Consider the following 20,570-nt stretch of genomic DNA (forward strand, 5'->3'; position numbering starts at 1 on the left):
AAAGGCCATGTGCTATATGCTTCTATTTATACGAAATGCCTAGAATAGGCAAATCCATAGAAACAGACAGTAGATTAGTGGTTGCCAGGGGCTGGAGGATGGAATGAGTGGAAAGTGACTGTTAATGAGCACAGGGTTGAGGTGATGAAAATGCATTATAATTAGATAATGTGAGGATTTCACGACTCTATGAACATACCAAAAAACCCCATATCATATGCTCTTACAGTGAATTTTGTGACATGTAAATTATGTTGCCTTAGAAGTGTTATTAAAAATTGACATATATAGGGATTGTGGGCAAATGTGTGATTTTCTTGGTGGCCTTCAGAAATAGTTCCTTAGACACCTTGGTTGGAAATTCCTTCTGCTCAGTTCTCAGAGTTTAGTGCACATCAGAAGCACCTAAGGAATGGAGTTTAAAAAAAAAAAAATACCAATCACAGATCTACTGAATCAGAATCCGCTATTTGGAAAGAATAAAAATTTTTGCTTTATGTTTTCTAATAGTCATTGCCACTTTTTTTTTTTTTTTTTTTTTTACTTGCAAGGAGACTTAGTAACAACAAAACTGATGGAAGTGTAGTTGTTAGTCAGCTTTCCATCACTATGACAAAACACTTGAAACAATCAGCTTATAAGGAAGAAAGATTAATTTGGGCTTATGGTTTCAGAAATTTCAATCTATGGTTGTGTGACCCTGTTGCCTGGGGCCTGTGGGAGCACAGGACATGAGAGCAGGAGTACATAGGGAGGAGGCCTGTTTGCCTCATGGTGTCCAGGAAGCAAAAATAGAAAGACAAGGGAGCTGGAGTTCCAACATCCCATTTGAAGCTATGCATCTGATGGCTTAACTTCTTTCCACATGCCCCGCCTCCTAAAGGTTCCTCCACCTCCCAAAAGCATCAGATAGGCAACCAAACCTTCAATACATGGACCTTTGTGGGACATTTAGGATCCAAATTATTGCAAGAGCAATGAATCCAATATTATAACATTGAAAAACAAATTTAGATCTAATTTTCACTTCCAGAAATACAATGAGAAAATGCAATATTCTTGAAATAGGTAAACATGCCTCGTAGTTCCAAGGTTAAAGGTTGTATATTCATAAACTATTGTAGTTAAAGTAGGATGCCATGGAAGAGCTACTAGAAAACAAATAACTCAATTTTATGGTGACAAGATTCAGAATGAGCCAGAAGCTGCCAAGGTAGGCCCTTCACCTGACTGATGTTTATATTTTTAAGGCCATCTGGGTAGCTGACTTGTGTATATTTTCCAGCCTTTATTCTTATCTGTTTAACAAGAAACAGTGGCAGGTCTTATAATTTCAAAGCTTTTGAGTCCATAGCTCAAAAAGTGTTTTGATCTCAGCATTTTTACCATTAAAGAAAAAAGAAAAAAAAAAAAAAAAGAAATTAAACATGGACTCTGGTGTCAGCTTTGTTCTAAGTAGTTAAGGAACGTGGGGCTCACACCATTTTCATTCATACCTTCAGGGTGAGTCCCTTGGCATCTGGACAAGATAAATAGCATCCTTGCCTTTGAGTCGAGTGTCAGCAGTTTAGGCCGTGGAGGTTTAGAGGAGTTGTAAAGCTTCTTCTTCCATTTTTCTCTTCTCTGAAGATTTTTAGACTGAGACATAGTTGTTTTATAACTCATCATTTCTGCCATTTACAAAAAAAGATAACGAAATCATGTGTGGACTCTATTGTCAATCTCTACTTTGGTTAGGAAGCATGTGCCAGCATATAGTCACTGTCTCCTCACCATTCACTGTAGTGAAGAACCCGTGGCCTAGTCAGGGCTGACAGCATCCAAGAGCATGGTGGAGCTCATCCATAGGATGGAGCAGGATCTCTACCAGTCAGTACATTGACCAATATTAATTTGTTAAAGGGCAAAGAAAGTTCAGAACAACTGTGAACTCTGTACCCATAAGGATTGATGTTTGCTGGGTTTGAACTTTTCATTTTTAATTTTTTGCAGTACATGGAATTGAACCCAAGGTCACACACATACTAGGCAAGTGTTCTACCACTAAGCTACACCCCCATCTGGTCTTATTTTATTTTGAGACAGGGTCTTACTAAGTCGCCCAGATTGGCCTCAAATTTTGGGTTCTTCCTGCCTCAGTCTCCTGAGTCACTGGGATTACAGGGCTGTGCCACCATGCCTAACATTTGGATTCTTATTAAAAAGCGCTGATCTAGCAATCCCTGTACTAGCTATGTATATTCAAAGGAAATGAAATTGGTATATCAGACATACCTGCACTCCCATGTTTATTGCATTGTTCACAAAAACCAAGGTATGGAATCAAACAGGGTGTCCACTGATGGATAAGTGGGCAAAGATAGTAAGACACACACACACACACACACACACACACACACATGCACACACGCACACACACACACACACACATGAATCTTATTCATTCATTTAAAAGAGGATGAAAATTTGATCATTGCAGCAACTAAATGGAACTAGATGACATTGTGTTATGTGGAAATAAGCCAAGCACAGAAGGACAAATACAGCACGTTCTCACTCATGTGGAAGCCAGAGAAATTGATTTTTTGGAAATAGAGTAGAATAGTGGTTAGTAGAGTCTAGGCAGGGTGGTGGGGAGAAGCTCTAGAGGGAGAGTGATGGGTACCAAGGCATAGGTAGGTAGTTGGAATGAGTTCTGTTTCTGCAGTGAATACAGTTTACAAAACCTTATTACATATTTTATAAAGAACTGGAAGACAGCAATAAGAATTCCCACACAAAGAAATGATAAGTAGCTGGGTATGGTGGCACATGCCTGTAATTCTAGCAGCTCAGGAGGCTGAGGCGAGAGGATTGCAAGTTCAAAGCCAGCCACAGCACTTTAACAAGGCCCCAAGCCACTTAGGGAGACCCTGTCTCAAAATAAAAAATAAAAAAGGTGGGCATGTGACTCAATGGTACCAAAACAAAAGTCTTTATTGAAGGATATAGAAATCCTAATTCTCCTCATTTGATATTTGTATTGTATACTTGTGTCGAATTATTAAACTTTACCCCAAAAATATGCACAATTATTCTGGGTCAATGTTTAAAAAGTGCTGGTCTATAAAGACCGAATTCCTAGAGAAATGGCATTATAGTGTCATGGATGGGGGATGGGAAGTGATAGTTGGGCAGCATCAGCTCTTCTGGAATCCTGGCGAACTGTCTACAAAGATAGGACAGAAAAAAATAATAATAATGATAATAATTTTTAAAAAATGGACGGTACAGTGGATGTCCCGTGCTGGATTGTCTGTGGACTAGACTGCCCACAGAAACATTTTATTCTGTGTATATAGTTCTTAACAACATTCAATTAATTGCCAACATTGAAAAAATAACAACTGGATGCTTGATCTCAGTTAAAAAAAAAAAAAAATAGTGAGGTGTGGTCCTCTGGGACCCACCTGTTATGTTTCAGATATGAGGTGTCCCCCAAAAGCTCATGTGTGAAACCATGAAAGAATTTTCAGAGGTGAAATGACTGGATTATGAGAGGTATAACCAATCAACAGATTAATTCACTAATATGGGTTAACTGGGTGATAACTGTAGGCAGGTAGCGTGTGGCTGGAGGCTGTGCCTTTTGGGCTTATGTTTGTTCCTGGAGAGTGGAATTTGCTGTCTGCCTCTTGGCCATCGTGTCCTGAGCTTATTTCCTCTGCCACACTCTTCTGTCATAATGTTCTGCCTCATCTCGAGCCCAGAGCTGTGGTGTTGGCCGACCATGGACTGAACCTCTGAAACCAAAATAAACTTTTCCTCCTATAAATTGTTTCTTCTCAAGTATTTTGGTCACAGCGATGAAAAACGAACTAAAACCCAGCCTGAACACAGCTAGGCGGAGCTAAGAAAATCCTCTTGCCTTGTGCTATTTTTTCTGCTTGTTGGGCTTCATACATGTATTGTTCATGTCCACTTCTGTAGGTGTTTGAGTTTTTTTTAGCCCTGTGTTCAGACACAGCTTTTTGGTTTTGCATCAAATATTGCAGGTGAGAAGCAGCATCAGACACAAAGTTGGGAAGATATTTTATGAATGCATTTGGAAGTGGGAGATGATGAACAAGGATCAAGTAAGAGAATAAAGAATCTGGGAGAAACTACTGACTGGTCAGTGGTTATGAAGCATCAGTTGCAAGAGGAACCTTTAAACTCATTCTTCTGACAGGATATTGCTAAAGGCTGGCCTTGAACTTGTGATCTTCCTGTCTTAGCCTCCTGAGTCACTGAAATTACAGGTGTGTGCCACCATGCCCAGCTCAGTTTGGACAGATCTAACGAGTGTAGCTATTCAGAAGGTCAGATAATGGAGTCAGTGAAAATTCTAGCACAACTGGAAATTATCTGTAGGTTAGATTCTAATAAGTGAGTGGGCAAGGACCATGTGAATTGATTTTCAAGCAACAAGTGTTTGCTTAAATGACTTCTTTGTGCCCAGTTCTAATTACCCACTTGGATGGCTTCTTGCAGGGCAGGTGTGGGCAAACAATGCAAACAGCTACATACTTGCAAAGACCGAAGCCTTCCTGACGTGGATATGGATTGTTAAATGGGACTTTCCTTGTGGGCTGGCCTTGATTTTCCTTCCTGCGTGAATACACCTCTAAAGGTTCCTTCCGGCTCAAAAAAAATTTGCAAAACCATGAGTTGCAAGCCCAACATGCTCATCACCCACCGCTGTTTGGGAATGTTCTTCCATATGTAAAGCTGCCAGGATTTCCCGTGGGTGAGATCTTTATTGTTGGAGGCAGATCTTGGAGTGCAGTAACAGCTTTTTGTTATTTCAATCCGAGTCCGATTCCAAAGTAGGCAGTGCTCTTCCAAGAGGTGTGGGAGGAAGAAAGTGGGGTGAGAAGTTAGTCATGCAAGATGCCTGTGTTTGCCCACTCCCTGTGAGCGTTTGCTGAGCCATGCACTGGGTCCACCAAAATGCACAGGGGTCTTATTGTCCTTGGACAGATCATGGACTGTGGTTTACCAAGGTTCCTGTCCCCTTGCCAACGGGTTAACTATGTGCATGACTAAAGACACCTTCCTCCCCAGAAGAAATGGCTCCTTTAATGATGAGAGACAAGAATTCATCCAGTGGTCTTTTGTAAGGATAGACTATGGGCACAACATGCCCCTTTCCCTAAAACAGAGTCAGGCTTTAACTCATTAGTAGCTAGATTGTGGGGATCTCATGGGGGTCCTGATGATAAAGATGAAAACCTCAAATCAAACACTTTGAATCTGCCCTATTGGGTTCATTCTTTCCTTAACTCTCTTGGATCAGCTTGATACAGATTGTTTGTTCCTCCTTCCTCCCTTCCTCTTTTGGCAGGAGTGGGGATTGAACCCAGGTTGTTCTGTCACTGAGCTACATTCTAGCCCTTTTTATTATTTTCCTGCAAGATAAGATGTCACTAAATTGCCCAGCCTGGTCTTGAACTTGGGATCCTCCTACTTCAGCCTCCTGAGTTGCTGGGTTTACAGGCAAATCTGGCATTGATATAGTTTCTGCAGTTATTTTTGGTGTTGGTGGTGGTGGTTTGTTGGTTTGGTTTGGTTCTTTTAACCATTTGCTTTTTTTTTTTTTAATTATTCAAAACTTGTTTTTTTATTTTTATTTAGATTTCTGACTCTGCTCATGCTGGCAACATTTTCACAGTGATTTTTTGCTTTTCCACAAGGAAAGCATGCCTGATCCTGTCATGCACACATGTAGCACACATAGAACCACCATACACCCTGCCCACATGTGTTTTTTGGTTTGCTTTCAACAACCTCATAAGACCTTTAGGTCTCACAGCACAAGGCCCTGGAATTTTGCCTGGGCACATGTTCTGTGCAGATTCTGGGGCTTTCCCTGCCCTGTTGGTATAAAAATAAACAATGTCATTGCCAGGGGTTTGGGACAGCCTGGTTTTGTTAGAGGCTGTGTTGTAGGAAGGACGTCATCCAGGAGGGGGAAAAAAGAACTGCTGTCATTTCCAGCAGCACTACCTGATTGGTGGAAATGAACTGAGCAGAGGGTACATTCAAGTTAGGCATAGTTCTTGGGTGGTTTTAATTCTTGGGCTTTTATATGTTTTTAATCACCCTACTGCTGACACCTGGATGAAGTAGCACCTACACTACTGGTAACTATCCTTTCTTGTCTTAAGACCAGAAATGATTGGCCTTATGATTAATTGATTGATTGCAGTGCTGGGGATCAAACCCTAGAACTCATGCTACTAGGCAAGCGCTTTGCTACTGAGCCACTTCCCCAGTCCAAGGCCAGCAGTTCCCACAGTGGTCTTTCCAAGCAGCGGCATAGCATCACCTGATATTTGTTGATCATTCAAATCCCCAGGCCAGGCCCCAAGAATCAGAAACTGGAGGTCAGGCTTGTGATCTGAATTTTAACCTGCCCTCCGGGTGATGCTGTGGTGCTCTGGAGTCTGAGTAACTCTACTTGAAGCCCTCCTTGAAAACTACCCCTCCTCCTAGCACCCTAGCATCTTGCTAAATAGATGAAGAATAGATGAAATTCTCAGATTTCTTTGCAGAAAGTTTTGTTTTGTTTTCCCCTTTGCAGTACCAGCCATTGAACCTGGGGGTACCACTGAGCTCCATCCTCAGCCTTTTTAGTTTTTTTATTTGGAGACAGGGTCTTGCTGAGTTGCCCAGGCTGGCCTTGAACTTGCCTCTTGAGTCACCACACCTGGCTACAGAGGTTTCTAAACCTGCTTGTGCAATTTCTCATGGAATTTTATTTCATTCAGTTCTAAAATGCTACCTATTTCATATCCATTTTGCATGGTCTACTCTGTCCCAAATGCCCCTTCTTGATGTGTGAGAAGAGCTTGAGAAGAGATTTTTGTTGAGAATTTTTATACATGTTTTGCAGTACTGGTTCGTGATAAGGATGTCTCCTATGGTCCTGAAAAAGCATGGGCCCTGGAGTGGTGTCAGGGGAGAGGGTTTGTGTCTCTGGGGCTGAATGACTTTCCTTGGGAATCCAGCAGGTTTTCAGGTACCTCTGTGGCTACCTCAAAGAGATTTTTGCCTATTTCCACTTCCTAAAATAATTTTAGATTTTTCTGACAATTTCCCCAGTCCTGTGAAAAGCAACACTCTCAGTGATTTCGAGCATTATTTATAAACCTAAAGTCACACCTTTTACTGGAAAGTCTTCTATATAAGGATTAGCAAGGCAGTGTGACCAAAGTTAATAAATGCCAAGTTTCTCAGAAAATAAACAACAATCACAAAAAAGGTGATATATGAGTAGAAAATACTGGTTTATGGAGAAGTTTCTGAGCAGTTGAGCAGTATGATTTTTCTGTGTAAAGGTTCTGAAAGTCCTCCTGGGGTTTGGTGCAAATCCACAATTCAGTAGTGTCACAGAAGAATATTCCAGAGACCAATCTAATGCCCCCTGGATGAGCCAATGTGACTCAGTGAGTGCCCTTGAGCAGGTTTTTTCTTGTTATAAAGCCAGAAAGCCACTCACACTAGTTTTTACAAAGGACATTTAATAGAAGCTCATGAGGCCACATGACAGAAGGACTAGGAAATCATATTTGCCCCGTGTTCAAAGAGTATTTGTTGACTATTTCTGCCTTCTACCATTGTCCTGCTAAGTACTTCTTTACCCTGTGCTAAACTAGTCTGCCTGGCTGTTTCTTGTCCATCTTTTCCCATGGATCTTTCTCTTCATTCCTGCACCAATGCCACAACATTTTCATCTATCTTTCTATCATGGGAATTTCCCTTGTATATTAGCCCACTCTTATCCATGGAGGATATGTTCCAGAACCAACAGAGGACGCTCAAAACCACAGATAGTATCAAGCACTAGAGAGACTGGGCTTTTTTCATATATGTCTGATATATTTATAAATTAGGTACAGGAAGAGATTAAGGACAACAGTAATAAAATTGAATTATTATAGCATTATACTATAATAAAGTTATGTGAATGTGATCTCTCTTTAAATATTTTAATTACAACTGTTTACTTAAAGGGAGCACTTTATAGCTTCTCTTTGGCATATCTGAATTGCCAGCATTGCTGTTAGTGCACTTTGGGGCAGTTATTAAGTAGCATAACAGGTTACTTAGACACAGTTACCTTGATACTGTGACAGTTGATCTGAACATTAACAGGTGGGTAGTATTTACAGTATGGATACACTGAACGATGTGTATACTTTGTTCCTGGGTGTAATGGAGCAGGATGATACAGGATGTCATCACGATCCTCAGAATGGTATACAATTTAAAACTTATGAATTGTTTATTTCTGGAATCTTCTATTTAATATTTTTGGACCATGGTTGACCTTAGGTAACTAAAACTGGAAAAAGTGAAACCACAGATGTGGGGGTGCTAAACATGGTAAAGCAGTCAAATGGGGCATACTGTAAGCATATAGTCTTTCTACTTTGGTATAAGCCAGCATACCAAATGGATGAGCCAGTATCAAATGTTTTCATTTATATCAGCAATTTTCCATGTGTACGTAAGCTTATGTTTTACTTGCACCCTTCTGTAAAGGTGAGGACTTTAAAATTTTTTTTTTATTTGTTCTAATTAGTTGTTCCTGACAGTAGAATCCATTTATACATCTTGATAGATCATACATAAATGGAGTGTAATTTCTCTCTCTCTCTCTCTTTTTTTTTTTTTTTTATTCTGTTTGGTATGCTCTGGAGACCCTTTTCACATGAGTGCTACAGACCTACCTCACTTTCATAGCTGTGCAGATTCCATCCTGTCAGTACCACATAGCCAGTGCCCTGTGGGAGGACACTTAGGTTGTTTCCTGGGAGCTTTCTCCATCTAACAAGAAATGCTCCAAAAAGTATATATTCACTAACATCATTGTACACCTAAAACTGTTCTTTGGTCAAAGAATAGATGGACTGGGAATTTGGATAGAGGTCTTCAAATTGCCTTTCAAAGACAGGCATACTCGCCTGTTTTTCCAGATCTTCATTGACAAGGTATTGTCAGTCTTGAAAAATCTAATTTATCCCATGAGCAAAAAAAAAAGAAAAGAAAAGAAAATTGTATCTGGCTATGTGCAGTGGTACACATCTAATCCCAGCAACTTGAGAAGTTGAAGCAGTAAGGTCATGAGTTGGAGGCCAGCCTCAGCAACTTGGTGAGGCCCTAAGCAACTTAGTGAGACCCTGTCTCAAAATTAAAAAAAATAAAAAAGGGCTGGGATAGAGTTCAATGGTAAAGCATGCCCCCTCCACCCCTGGGTTCAATTCCTGGTACCAAAAAGAAAAGAAAAAGAAATAGTGTCTAGGACTGGGGGTGTAGCTCAGTGGTAGAGCACTTGCCTAGCATGTGTGAAGCACTGGGTTTGATCCTCAGCACTGCATAGAAATAGATAACATAAAGGTCCGTTGACAACTAAAAAAAATTTTTTTAAATTGTATCTATGAATCTTAGCTTGTGTTCCCCCAATTTTGAGTGAAAATGAACATCTTTTCTTTTTATCTATTGTTTATAATTGTTTTTCTGAAAACCACTCATGTGTGTTCTTTGCTCTTTTTGGCTTTTATTTATTTATTTTTGCAGTGCTGGGGATTGAACACAGGGCCTGGTACATGGTAGGCAAGCACTCTACCACTAAGCTACATTCCTAGCCCCTCTTCTCTTTTTAAATTGGACTGTGACTGCTTTGTAATCCACACAATGTGAGGGGAATTGGGGCTCTAACCTTCTCTGCCTGGCCCCTTTTAAGTCTTTCTGTCTCTTTATCTTTCTTTTTATCTACACACGTGCACACACACAGGCGTGCTTTTTTAAATCAGCCATTAGCCATGTTACTGAACTTGGTTCTAGTTTTTGCTTTGAGTGAGTCTTCATTCATCAAACACTTACTTGAATGCCCATTCTGCTGGGTGCCTAGGAGACCGGGATGCATTAATTGACAGTCTCAGCCCTCAGAATGTATCTGGTGGGAGCGGTGGATAGGAAAGTATGTGGTGTAGGAAGCAGTCACTCACCCAGATGGTCTGTCAAGTGCCAGAGGGCAGGGAGGAGACTTTGAGATTCCCATGCCCCTCCCCAGTGCTCAGAAAGTCAGACTGACAGTCTCAAAGGGCACCAGACTGTCTCCAGGCCCTAGTCACAATGAGAATACCCCCTGCCTTTCATCTGCCTTCCCTGCTCAGCTCTGCTCATGCCAAACACCTGGGAACACTGCTGATTAAAACTCACCTGCATGTCCCCTAACTCAGGGTTTCCACACTTGGGACTTACGGTGAAACTTCAACAGAGAGGGTAGGCCTTCCTAGATCACCCCTCCGGCCTCTTTCCACTCTCTGGAACCTTCTCTGTGGAAACTTTGCCCTCTCCACAGTGCTCAGGGCCCTTGCCTGGCCTCCCCTCTCACCTGTTCCAGGACAGACTCCAATTTGTAAAGTGCTCCTGGGAACTAAAACCTGTAACAAAGCCTTTTGCCAAGCAGTGGCTCTCTAAAGACAGATGTTAACCTGGTATTTTTAGAAGGTTGAGAGGGAGACAGTGGGCCTTTCCGGGGTTCCTTAATTTACCCTTTACTGCTACCAAGTACCTTGCCTAATCTTAAGTCCGATGCCTGGGTTTTGTTTTTGTTTTTGTTTTTATCCAGTCCGGGCACCTCCTTATCAATGATGGTGTTCCATGGTGATATTCCTATGGACTACATTCATTTTTTTCCATATCTCGTTTATCACTGAGATTGCTTAATAAAAATGATGATTTCTGGGTTCCAGTCCAAATCTGCCAAACCAGAATCTCCAGATGTCAGGTCTGAGAATCTGTGTTTCTAATAAATAGCCCCAGTGATTTGAATGAGTAACCAAATTTGGGAAATGAGACTGGAGCTTTGCCAAGAACCTGTGCTTAACTTCTGGATTCCCAGTATCCAAGTTATGTATTAGGTAGAGTTTCTTTATTGGTGCCTGCTCACAGTCTTCCTGCACCAGATGATATAGGACATCAGGGCACATTTATGGGCTCAATGACAACATGTTTCCTCCTACAACCCTCATTGCCCTTCAATCCAAGTCGGGGTAGGTGATCTATCTTTAAGTGCTCAGAGATTCCCTGTGTGTCTTTGCAAGTCTGCACTGTATAAGGAGGTTGATGAATTAGGAATCCTCTGGCCGATCCTGGCTCTGCTCATTTCAGGCACATGTCAAAGAACCAGGAGGGCTCCAGAGAGACCATTACTGTGTCCCATTGGTGTTGGCAGCCTCTGTTATCTATAAAATTGGCACCAGTGCCACTGACCCCTGTGAATCATGGGGTTGTCATAAGATCTCATGAGTTGCTAGAGTGGGAATTTGGGGGCCATCGACAGTGGTGTTTCTGTGGTTCAGTAAGGAATACCCCCAAAAGCCTCAGCAATACTAAAGTAGTCATTTGGTCTCCTCTTCCCCCCAGGAGTGTAAGAGGGAGACCTGCTGCATCTCTCTCTAGGAGATGTGCTCTATGGAGGCATGAAATAGAGGGGTGAGGCAGGGAGTTGGCACCTGGGGTGGAAGTTGGGAAACCAAGGAGAGGAGAAAGGGAATAGAGAGAATATTGGTGTTTGGAGTCTGTGAGGGTTTGCTCTCTGTCAGAAACTGCTGGAAGCTGTATGTACCATGTGGACATCACAGATCACAAGCCTAGGACTACCGTATTGTTATACCTACTTCCCAAAAAGGAACCAGGCTGAGCAACATGGCCATTCAGTTATAAGGACTCCACCTGGGATTTAAGTATCTGTCTATAAGGCACCAGTGCCTGAATTCCTAAGGACCTTAGACTACCTCAAAATAGGTAAGGAGTATTTTAAACACCAGGGCCAGGTAGTCATTCTACCTTTTTCTTTCTTACAACAAGTAAGCCCCTTGTTCCCAGATTTTCTTCTTCCGCAGAGCATGAGGAGTCTCACTGGACAAGGGAGTATTCCTGGGTATCAGGCCATGTGAGGGCTTCTGCCAACTTCAACTTTTACCTCCCCTTCTCCCCCACCACCCCAAGCTTGACCCCCTTGAAGACCTCGAGTCTCCAGTGCTTAGAGTCTGTGCTTGCTGAAGTTCAGGACACAGACTCTGGGACCCAGTGGCCCTGGTAAACTCTATAGTCTGCCTGAGGTGAGAGGTCTGGGCCTAAGCTCAGAAACTACTGCCTCCTGTGATCAGACGTGACTGGTCCTACAGTTCTTGACTTGGCAGGGGCCTGTGGGCAGATGTTGGAGAGAAGCATTTATGTTTTTCTATTTGCTGAACAACAACAAAAAAAAAAAAAAATAGAAAAGAAAAAGAAAAAAACCTGAGCTGTGTGAGAACAGGGCAGGGGATCTTTGTAGGAGCTGGTGTAGGACATGGATTGGGATGATGCTTCCCGAGTGAGAATTTCTTTAATGATTTAATGGAGCTGTTTTTCCTGGTGTCACTAGACCATTCAGGAATCTTCGATATGCCCACAGGGTGAGAAGCAAGCCTGGAGGAGGCTGGTTCCAGGGCGGGGTCGGGGAGAGCTCTAACCCAAGCACCTCCTTCCCTCCAGCCCTACCTGAGCACCCATAGTGGCAGCATCTCCATTCTTTGGAGTGGAGGAGGTGCACCAGGGACGTATGCAGAAATATAGAGACCCATGGATGATGGTCCCACTCTTGCCCATACACTTCCTCAGCTCCTGCTGCTCCGTCTGGTAGGTATTAGGACACAGCCCAAGAGAACCTCAACCTCTGGAGGACTGACAGGCTGGATGAAGCGAGATAACATTCATAAGGGGCCTATCGTGGGACTGGAGGTGCTGAGGGAATGTGGTGGCTCAGTCCAGGGAGCCTGTTTGGAGGTGGTGTCTGGATCATATAACAGAATAAAGAGGAGAGGACTGCATGAATCTCAGATGAAGCTAAAGGCCCCCAAACTTTCTCCTTTGGGTTGGTGCCTGTGGTTATTTCACCCTATGGCCACTGGGGGCAGCAGAGAGTGAGCACAGGGCCAAGGAAATGGGTCAAGCCAGAGGCAGGAGACCACCAAGGGATGACCAAGGCTTAAAGATGGGCTCGCCACAGATTCCCCCCATGTTTAGTGGCCTAGGTCCAGGGCTTCCTTGTGGCTTTTCCCATGCATTGCTTCTAATGCAGGCAGTCTTGACAAGGAGAAATGAAGTCTGAAAGTAACCGTTTAAAATTAGTAACTCCTACCTGGCTCACTGTTTTGAAAATGTTTAAATACGTATTTATGTATTCATTTATTTGCAGTACTGGGGAGTGAACCCAAAGCACTTTAACCACTGAGCTACATCCTAGCCCTTCTTATTTATTTATTCTATTTTCAGGCAAGATTTCACCAAGTTGCTGAGGTTGTCTTTGAACTTTCAATCCTCCCACCTCAGCCTCCCAAACTGCTGGGATTACAGGCATGAGCCACTGTGCCTGGCCATCATTCTTATTTCAAAGTTTGTGCTCTGAAGCTCAGATTCACATGGCTTTCAACTTTTTGATGATACTCTCTCTTTACAAGTGTTCTTCTACATAGGCAGGCACTGACCCACTGATGGGGGAGCTAACTGACTCCTAGCACTGACCAGCTCTCTGGAGCTGGTTTCATTCATGTTCAGACATTTGTGTCCGCTTGGCTACCTGGCTTCAGTGGAAAAGGTCCACTTGGAGTTGTTACCAGTAGGAAAAAATGTGTGTGGACTGGGTTGAGTGGGAAGAGGATCCTAGAGCTCGCCTCATTCCTTCCACCCTGACCCACTCTGCCTCTCCCACAGGGTCCGAGGCACTCACAGCAGTGGCTCTGTTAACAGGAATGTAGGTGGTCACCTGGGATGACCTAGGGCCCTGGGGACAGAAGCCCAGAGAATGCGAAAGGGCCTCCATCCAGGGTTACTCAGGCTCTGGGTTGCCACTTCAGTCTTCCCTTGACTTTGTCAAGCAGCCCAGTACATCATAAGCAGGTTATGGAGCCTTTTATTGGAAAAGACTTGGACATGGCTCCCTCCCTGTGGGTGGCATGGTCATCTGGATGGGGTTGATCCTGCTGTTAGTGAGGTCACCCAGCCAGAGCCCCAGTGGCTCTCTCCAGATGGCCTGGCCTGGCCTGGTCTGGCTCCACTCCCCATGCTCTAGGCTCTCAGCTGTCTTTGTGTCTTGGGTTGGTCAGGTCCAGCCAAGACTAATGGGTGGGCTGAGTCCTTCAGTCATTTACATGGACCCTGATGGAGCCCAGTCTTCCCTCTGGTAACGAATGTCACTGACCTTATTTTAAAAGGAAGACCCCCGCAGCTGACATGCAGACTCTGCTATTTTATCTTCTGTCTATAGCAGGGGCCCCACTTCCTGCCCTGACTGCTCCTTCCATCTACTTACCTGTTCATCCATCTTGTGTACCTAAGCCACCACCAAGCACTGGGGACACAACGACAGAGCCTAACTTTTAGACTTGCACTATTTAGAGAAGCTGCTGCTTCCTGTCCCTTCCTTCCTCACCTTGAGCTCTGATGAGAGAGGCTACAGATAAGGAATGGCAACAAATGGTTCAGGGAGCTGCAGGAGGAGGCTCTGAACCCCTTGGGAGAGCTGTCCTATACATGGAGCCCCGGAAGGTTCCTCTCCTGGTACTTACTGACCTGGGTCATTTCCAGTTGCCCTAGAAGCTGGAGTCTGTAAGTACTGTCCTCCAGTCCCCAACTGACTGCTTTGTGGAGGAGCTCTCCTTCCTGGATGGTTGTTGTTGTTGTTGTTTGCTGGGAGTAGAACCCAGGGGCTGCAGCATGCTAAGCATCATCTCTGAACCACACCCCAGCCTCACCTTGCTCTTTTGAAGGTTGTTTGCGTATAGGAGTCCCAACTGTTTCCATTTCCAGCCTGGCTTCTTTCTGTGTTGCTCTGTGCCCAACATTAGGGGCTCTACACGTCAGCTTACTTAACGTTCATTGACACCCTCCTATGTCCCATCGTCATCCCCATTGTACAGCTGACGAAATACAGAGCTTCACCTAGCATGTAAATGGCCAGTCCTCCTGGGCTTCCGTGCTAGGCAGGTAAACTCTCCGATCTCAGTGCCCTGTTGCCGCGCAGCATGCCCTCCTCTCCCAGGGGGAGCCCCTGCACCTGCTGGCAGCCTCTCTTCTCCCCAAAGACCCCCACCCCCACTCTCTTGTTTCTAGTAATTTCCTCCTAGCTGCTTTCCTCACTCACCTTCAATTCTGTTTTCTTTCCCCTGAGACAGGAGGGGATCATATTACCACTGTTAATCCCTCCCCCGAATCCCTAAATCATTCCTGAAACCCCGCGGTGGGTTTTAAAAACCACCATTCAAAACTGGAGAACAGGAGAACTGGAGCCTAAAACACCAACAGCCCAATCCCTTATTTTTTAATTTTTTAAATTTTTTTTGTTTAATTTGTTCTCAGTAGTTTTTCATAGCAGTAGAATGCATTTTGACACATTGTACACAAATGGAGCACAACTTCTCCTTCCTCTCACTGTGCATGGAAGTCACACCGGTAGTCGGTAGTCATACGTGTATATAGGGTAATATTGTCTGTCTCATTCCACCATCCTTCCCATCCCCACATCCCATCCCCTCCCCTCATTCCCCTCTGCCCAATCCAAATTTCCTCCATTCTTCCTACCCTCCACCCCCATCATGGATTAGCATCCACTTATCAGAGAGAACATTCAGCCTTTGGTTTTTTGGGGTTTGGCTTATTTTACTTAGCATGATGTTCTCCAGCTCCATCCTGCAAATGCCATAATTTCATTTTTCTTTAAGGCTGAGTATTATTTCATTGTGTATATGTACCACATTTTCTTTATCCATTCATCTGTTGAAGGGCATCTAGTTTGGTTCCATGGGTTAGCTATTGTGAATTGAGCTTATGTAAACACTGATGTGGCTGCATCACTGTAATATGCTGATTTTAAGAGCTTTGGGTATAAATCGAGGAGTGGGATAGCTGGGTCAAATGGTAGTTCCATTCCAAGTTTTCTAAGGAATCTCCATACTGCTTTCCATAGTGATTGTACCAATTTGCAGTCCCACCAGCAATGTATGAATGTACCTTTTTCCCCACAGCCTTGCCAATATTTATTGTTGCTTATGTTCTTGATAATTGCCATTTGGACTGAAGTGAGATGAAATCTTAGACTAGTTTTGATTTGAAGTACTCTGATTGCTGGAGATGTTGAACATTTTTTCATATGTTTGTTGATTGATTGAATTTCCTCTTCTGTGAAGTGTCTGTTCAGTTCCTTTGCCCATTGATTGATTGATTGGGTTATTTGGGGTTTTTGTTTGGTTGTTTTGTTTTGTTTTGTTTTGTTTTGTTTTTATGGGTGTTAAGTGTTTTGAGTTCTTTACGTATCCTGGAGGTTAATGCTCTATCTGAGGTGCATGTGGTAAAAATTTTCTCCCATTCTCTAGGCTCTCCCTTCACATTATTGATTGTTTCCTTTGCTGAGAAGAAGCTTTTTAGTTTGAATCCATCCCATTTATTGATTCTTGATTTTACTTCTTGCACTTTAGAAGTCTTGTTAAGAGAGTCAGGTCCAAAACCGACATGATGAAGATTTGGGCCTACTTTTTCTTCTATTAGGCTCAGGATCTCTGTTCTTAGCTCCTAAGTCTTTGATTCACTTTCAGTTGATTTTTGTGCAGGGTGAGAAATAGAGGTTTAATTTCATTTTGCTGCATGTGGATTTCCAGTTTTCCCAGCACAATTTGTTGAATAGGCTCTCTTTTCTCCAATGTATGTTCTTGGCACCTTTGTCTAGTATGAGGTAACCATATTTATGTGCGTTTGCCTCTGTGTCTTCTATTCTGTACTACCCAACCCCTTTATTTTAAATGAAGAATCAGAGACCAGAGAGGTGGCATGACTTGCCCAGAGCAACACGAAATCAGAAATTTTGGAGCATAGATGTGGCAGGACTCAGTTCTCATTCTCTCTCTCTCTCTCTCTGTCTCTGTCTGTCTCTCTCTCTCTCTCTCTCTCTCTCTCTCTCTCTCTCTCTCTCTCTCTTTGGTACCAGGAATTGAACCCAGGGGTGCTTGACCACTGAGCCACATCCCCAGCCCTTTTATTTTTTATTTCAAGACAGGGTCTCACTGAGTTGCTTAGGGCCTTGCTATTTGCAACCCTTTCCTCAGCCTCGCAAGCCCCTGGAATTACAGGCATGTGCCACTATGCCCAGCAGGAACTCAGTTCTCTTAAATCTCAGTTGAGAGAAGCCATCAAAAGGGTTTGGTTTTGCTTTCAATGTTTGAAACAGTCAAATTCCCAGACAATAGAATATTTTACTGTCTTGTTATCCACCCATATGTTGGTCTAACTTTATAAACAAGTATGTAGAAGCTCTACATGGGCATTTGGCTTTAAATCAACACCCCCCTTGGATGTGAAACAGTCCTAAACTCATTTAACAGGAGAGGAAACTGAGGCTCTGAGAGGGTAAGAAGTTTGGCCCAGGTTATGCTGGTGGTAAGAGGCAGAACCGAGTTCAACGCAGCCAGTCGCTGGCCCCATGAAGCCTCGACCTGTGCTATCAGATTCGGGAAAGATAGTCGCAAAAGTTGTTACGTGAAAAGAAAGGACAGTATGACTTTTGTTTTGTTTTAAAGATGAACACAGGCTTACTAAACAAAGGGACATGTGGACACCACATGTCCTTAGTGATGACCTCTGGGACGGGATCATGGCAATCCTTACTTTTTACTTTGTGTTTCCTCAGTTTTCAAATTTATGTCATGAGAAAGTTGGATTTGGGTTTTTTGTTTGTTTCAGTTGGTTTCTGTACTGGGGATTGAACCCAGGGGTGCTTTACCACTGAGCTACACCTTGAGCTCTTTTTGTTTTGATTTGGAGGCAGGGTCTTACTAAATTACCCAAGAGGACTCAAGCATGCAATCCTCCTGCCTCAGCCTCCCAAGTCACTGGGATTACAGGAATATATCACCATGCCTGGCCCAGAAAATATTATTTTTATCACCAGATAATATGCAAGAAGTCTGTGTTCCCAACAGCAAAACAGGTCAAGTAGTACTGATAACAGAGCTGCAGGAGTACTTTTCTTCTCACTGGACTGTATAGCTCATCAGAAGAGAGAGAGGTGGCCAGGCAGATGAGTGGCCATAGTTCAAACAAGACAGAACGGCAGAATTGGGAAGGTCCTTGGAAATCATTCCCAGCTGGGAGAGGATTCCTGACTACAGATCCTGGACCAGGGCTCCTTCCTGCATGCTTCAGAGTTTCAGGTGACAGTGGGAGTTTGGGAAGATAAGCCCAGTCAGCAGCTGGGGTCCCAGGACTAGATTTTGGAGAACTGAGGACAGAAGTGGAGGAATGGATAGCATAGGGGCCCTGGGAATGTTTTGAGGGATCCCAGCTGGAAGTTCACCTCCTCTGGCCCATCCACATGGAGAAAGGCCCCCAGCTAAGAGCAGCTCTGTTGTCGTGAGGGACAGATGTGTAGGCAGAAACCAGGTCCCTCTGTGGCTGGGGGAAAGGAGGATGATCAGCCCATCTCTGATATTTCCAGCTCTGACCATCTCATTCTGCTCTGTGACATTCAAGTTCTATCCCATGACATTCTTAAAGTGATTTTGTTTTTGTCTTTGACCAGAGACCACCTGGGAACGTCCCAGCAGTTCTCCTGGGATTCCAGCCAGCCCTGGCCCTCACAGGAGCTCTCTGCCTCCAACAGGTACAGTTCACTCACCAATTTGGGGCAATGGGGAGGGGCTGAACGTCCACCTCCCAGGCTGCAGGCTGCGACTCTGGGCCCTGGGGCCTGAAACCCTGCTTGGGATCTTATGAACCAGACCTGGGGAGGGTTCAGGCCAGGCACTTCCCTTACACCTGTTGCCCAGCAGTTTGATAACTCCCTGGCAGTGTGGTGACAGCTGTGGTGGCCTTGAGCTCCGGCCCATTCAGGTGCTTTGGGCAAGGAGATGGCTGGGTGAAGCCAAGTGTCAGAGCTCCTCCCTGAAGTGGAGAGGAAGCTACGCTGTGTGGCTTTGGTGGGCATCAGAGTAGAAACTATAAGGAGACAGATATGTACAGGGCAACTTTCAAACAGAACACTCTGGAAAGGTAATGGGATTCTTGGGGAGGATGTAAGTTATCTGCCTTCAGAGGTAATCAAGTGTAGACCTTCAAGGTCATGCCAGGAGGAAGGTTTGGGGTTTTTTTAAGAGACATCTACTTCTGAGATACCAAGAGGAAGGTTAGAGGACCTATCGGCACGAAGAACAGTTTCTGATTTCTTGTGGCTTAAGCCTTTTTGAAATGTCACCTCTTCCAGGAAGCCTTCCCTGACTGCTCTGTTTAGTGCCCTCAACCACTCACTCTGGATCACAGCAGTGTGCTATTTTATTGAACTCAAGAGTTCTCCCTATGGATTGTTGCTCAACTGTGCCACACTGTTGAGCCACCTGAGGGTGGGGACTTGGTCTTCCTTCCTTTTTAAAATATTTTTTTAGTGCTAAAGCTGGAACCCAGGGCCTCATACATGTTAAACAAGCACTCTACCACTGAGCCACACCCTTAGCCCTGTTCATTCTCTCTCTCTCTCTCTCTCTCTTTCTTTCTCCTGAATCCCCAAGCAGAGCCTAGCTTCCTCATTGAGTTCGCCAATGTCGCCATATTACATGGTGTAAAAACAAGTGATGACTTCTGCCTTTAGGAGTTTAGCCGGTGACAAAGAATGGTTTAAAGTTTAAATGTTAATAGCTTGAGAATGTGGCAGAGGGTCTAGCTGGACAGGGGTGGAGAGGCCACCCAGAGATGCAGAGGCAGAGGTGACATCCTCATTGTCTGTGGGGGAGGAGGGGAGAGTCCTCAAAAAGTTCTCGAAATGAACAAGGTATAAATAATTTCCCTGAAGGATCACAGATAACTGAAGGAAGAGGAATTTAGTAAGAAGACTCTGGCACCAGGGTCTGGATTAGTCTTTTGGTATCGTCTGCCACTGACACACTGAGAAATTAAACCATGTGATGCCAGTACATCATTCAAGGATATGAAAGTCTTGGCCAGCAGAACTCAGAACCGGGAACAATAGAATTATTACCCCTAGGGAATCAAGCAAGGTTTTGGAGAGGTGCATGACTCTTTTCTGCTAAGTTTTTCTTTTCTTTTTCTTTTGTTGTTGTTTTTTGTTTTTATTTGTTGGGTCTGGGGATGGAACCACCAGGGGCTCCTTACCACTGAGCTCTATCCTCAGCCCTTTTTTGATTATTATTATCTTTTGAGACAGGGCCTCACTAAATTGTTGAGTCTAGCCTCAAACTGGTGATCCTCCTGCCTCAGTCTCCAGAGTTGCTGGGGTTACAGATGTGTGCCACTGCACCCAGGGGTTTTTGAAATTTTGAAATTTGTGTTTAATTTAAATATGTACATATGCACATATATACATGTGCATGAGATATATACGTATATATACACATACACACACATACACAAACATACACAAACATATATATTTTACTTAAAGTAATTTTTTTAAAAAGGAACTTTGTTGTGCTCAAAAAGAGTGGAACATTTGCTGC

The 20,570-nt window shown here is 43.7% G+C and overlaps 1 protein-coding gene across 15 annotated transcripts in view; it reads left to right on the plus strand.

Annotated features, from left to right (window-relative positions):
* The window catches only part of GAS7 (growth arrest specific 7), a 229,584-nt gene that overhangs the window by 152,793 nt on the left and 56,221 nt on the right, over positions 1-20,570 (plus strand). For all 15 annotated transcript variants that reach the window (XM_079134064.1, XM_079134055.1, XM_079134058.1 and 12 more), the window contains exon 3: positions 18,644-18,724. In XM_079134064.1, coding sequence (XP_078990190.1) covers positions 18,644-18,724 — 81 coding nt within the window. The remainder of the gene's footprint in view (positions 1-18,643; positions 18,725-20,570) is intronic.

This window comes from Sciurus vulgaris (assembly GCF_902686455.1).
Source record: "Sciurus vulgaris genome assembly, chromosome: 3".
Classification (NCBI taxonomy): Eukaryota; Metazoa; Chordata; class Mammalia; order Rodentia; family Sciuridae; genus Sciurus; species Sciurus vulgaris.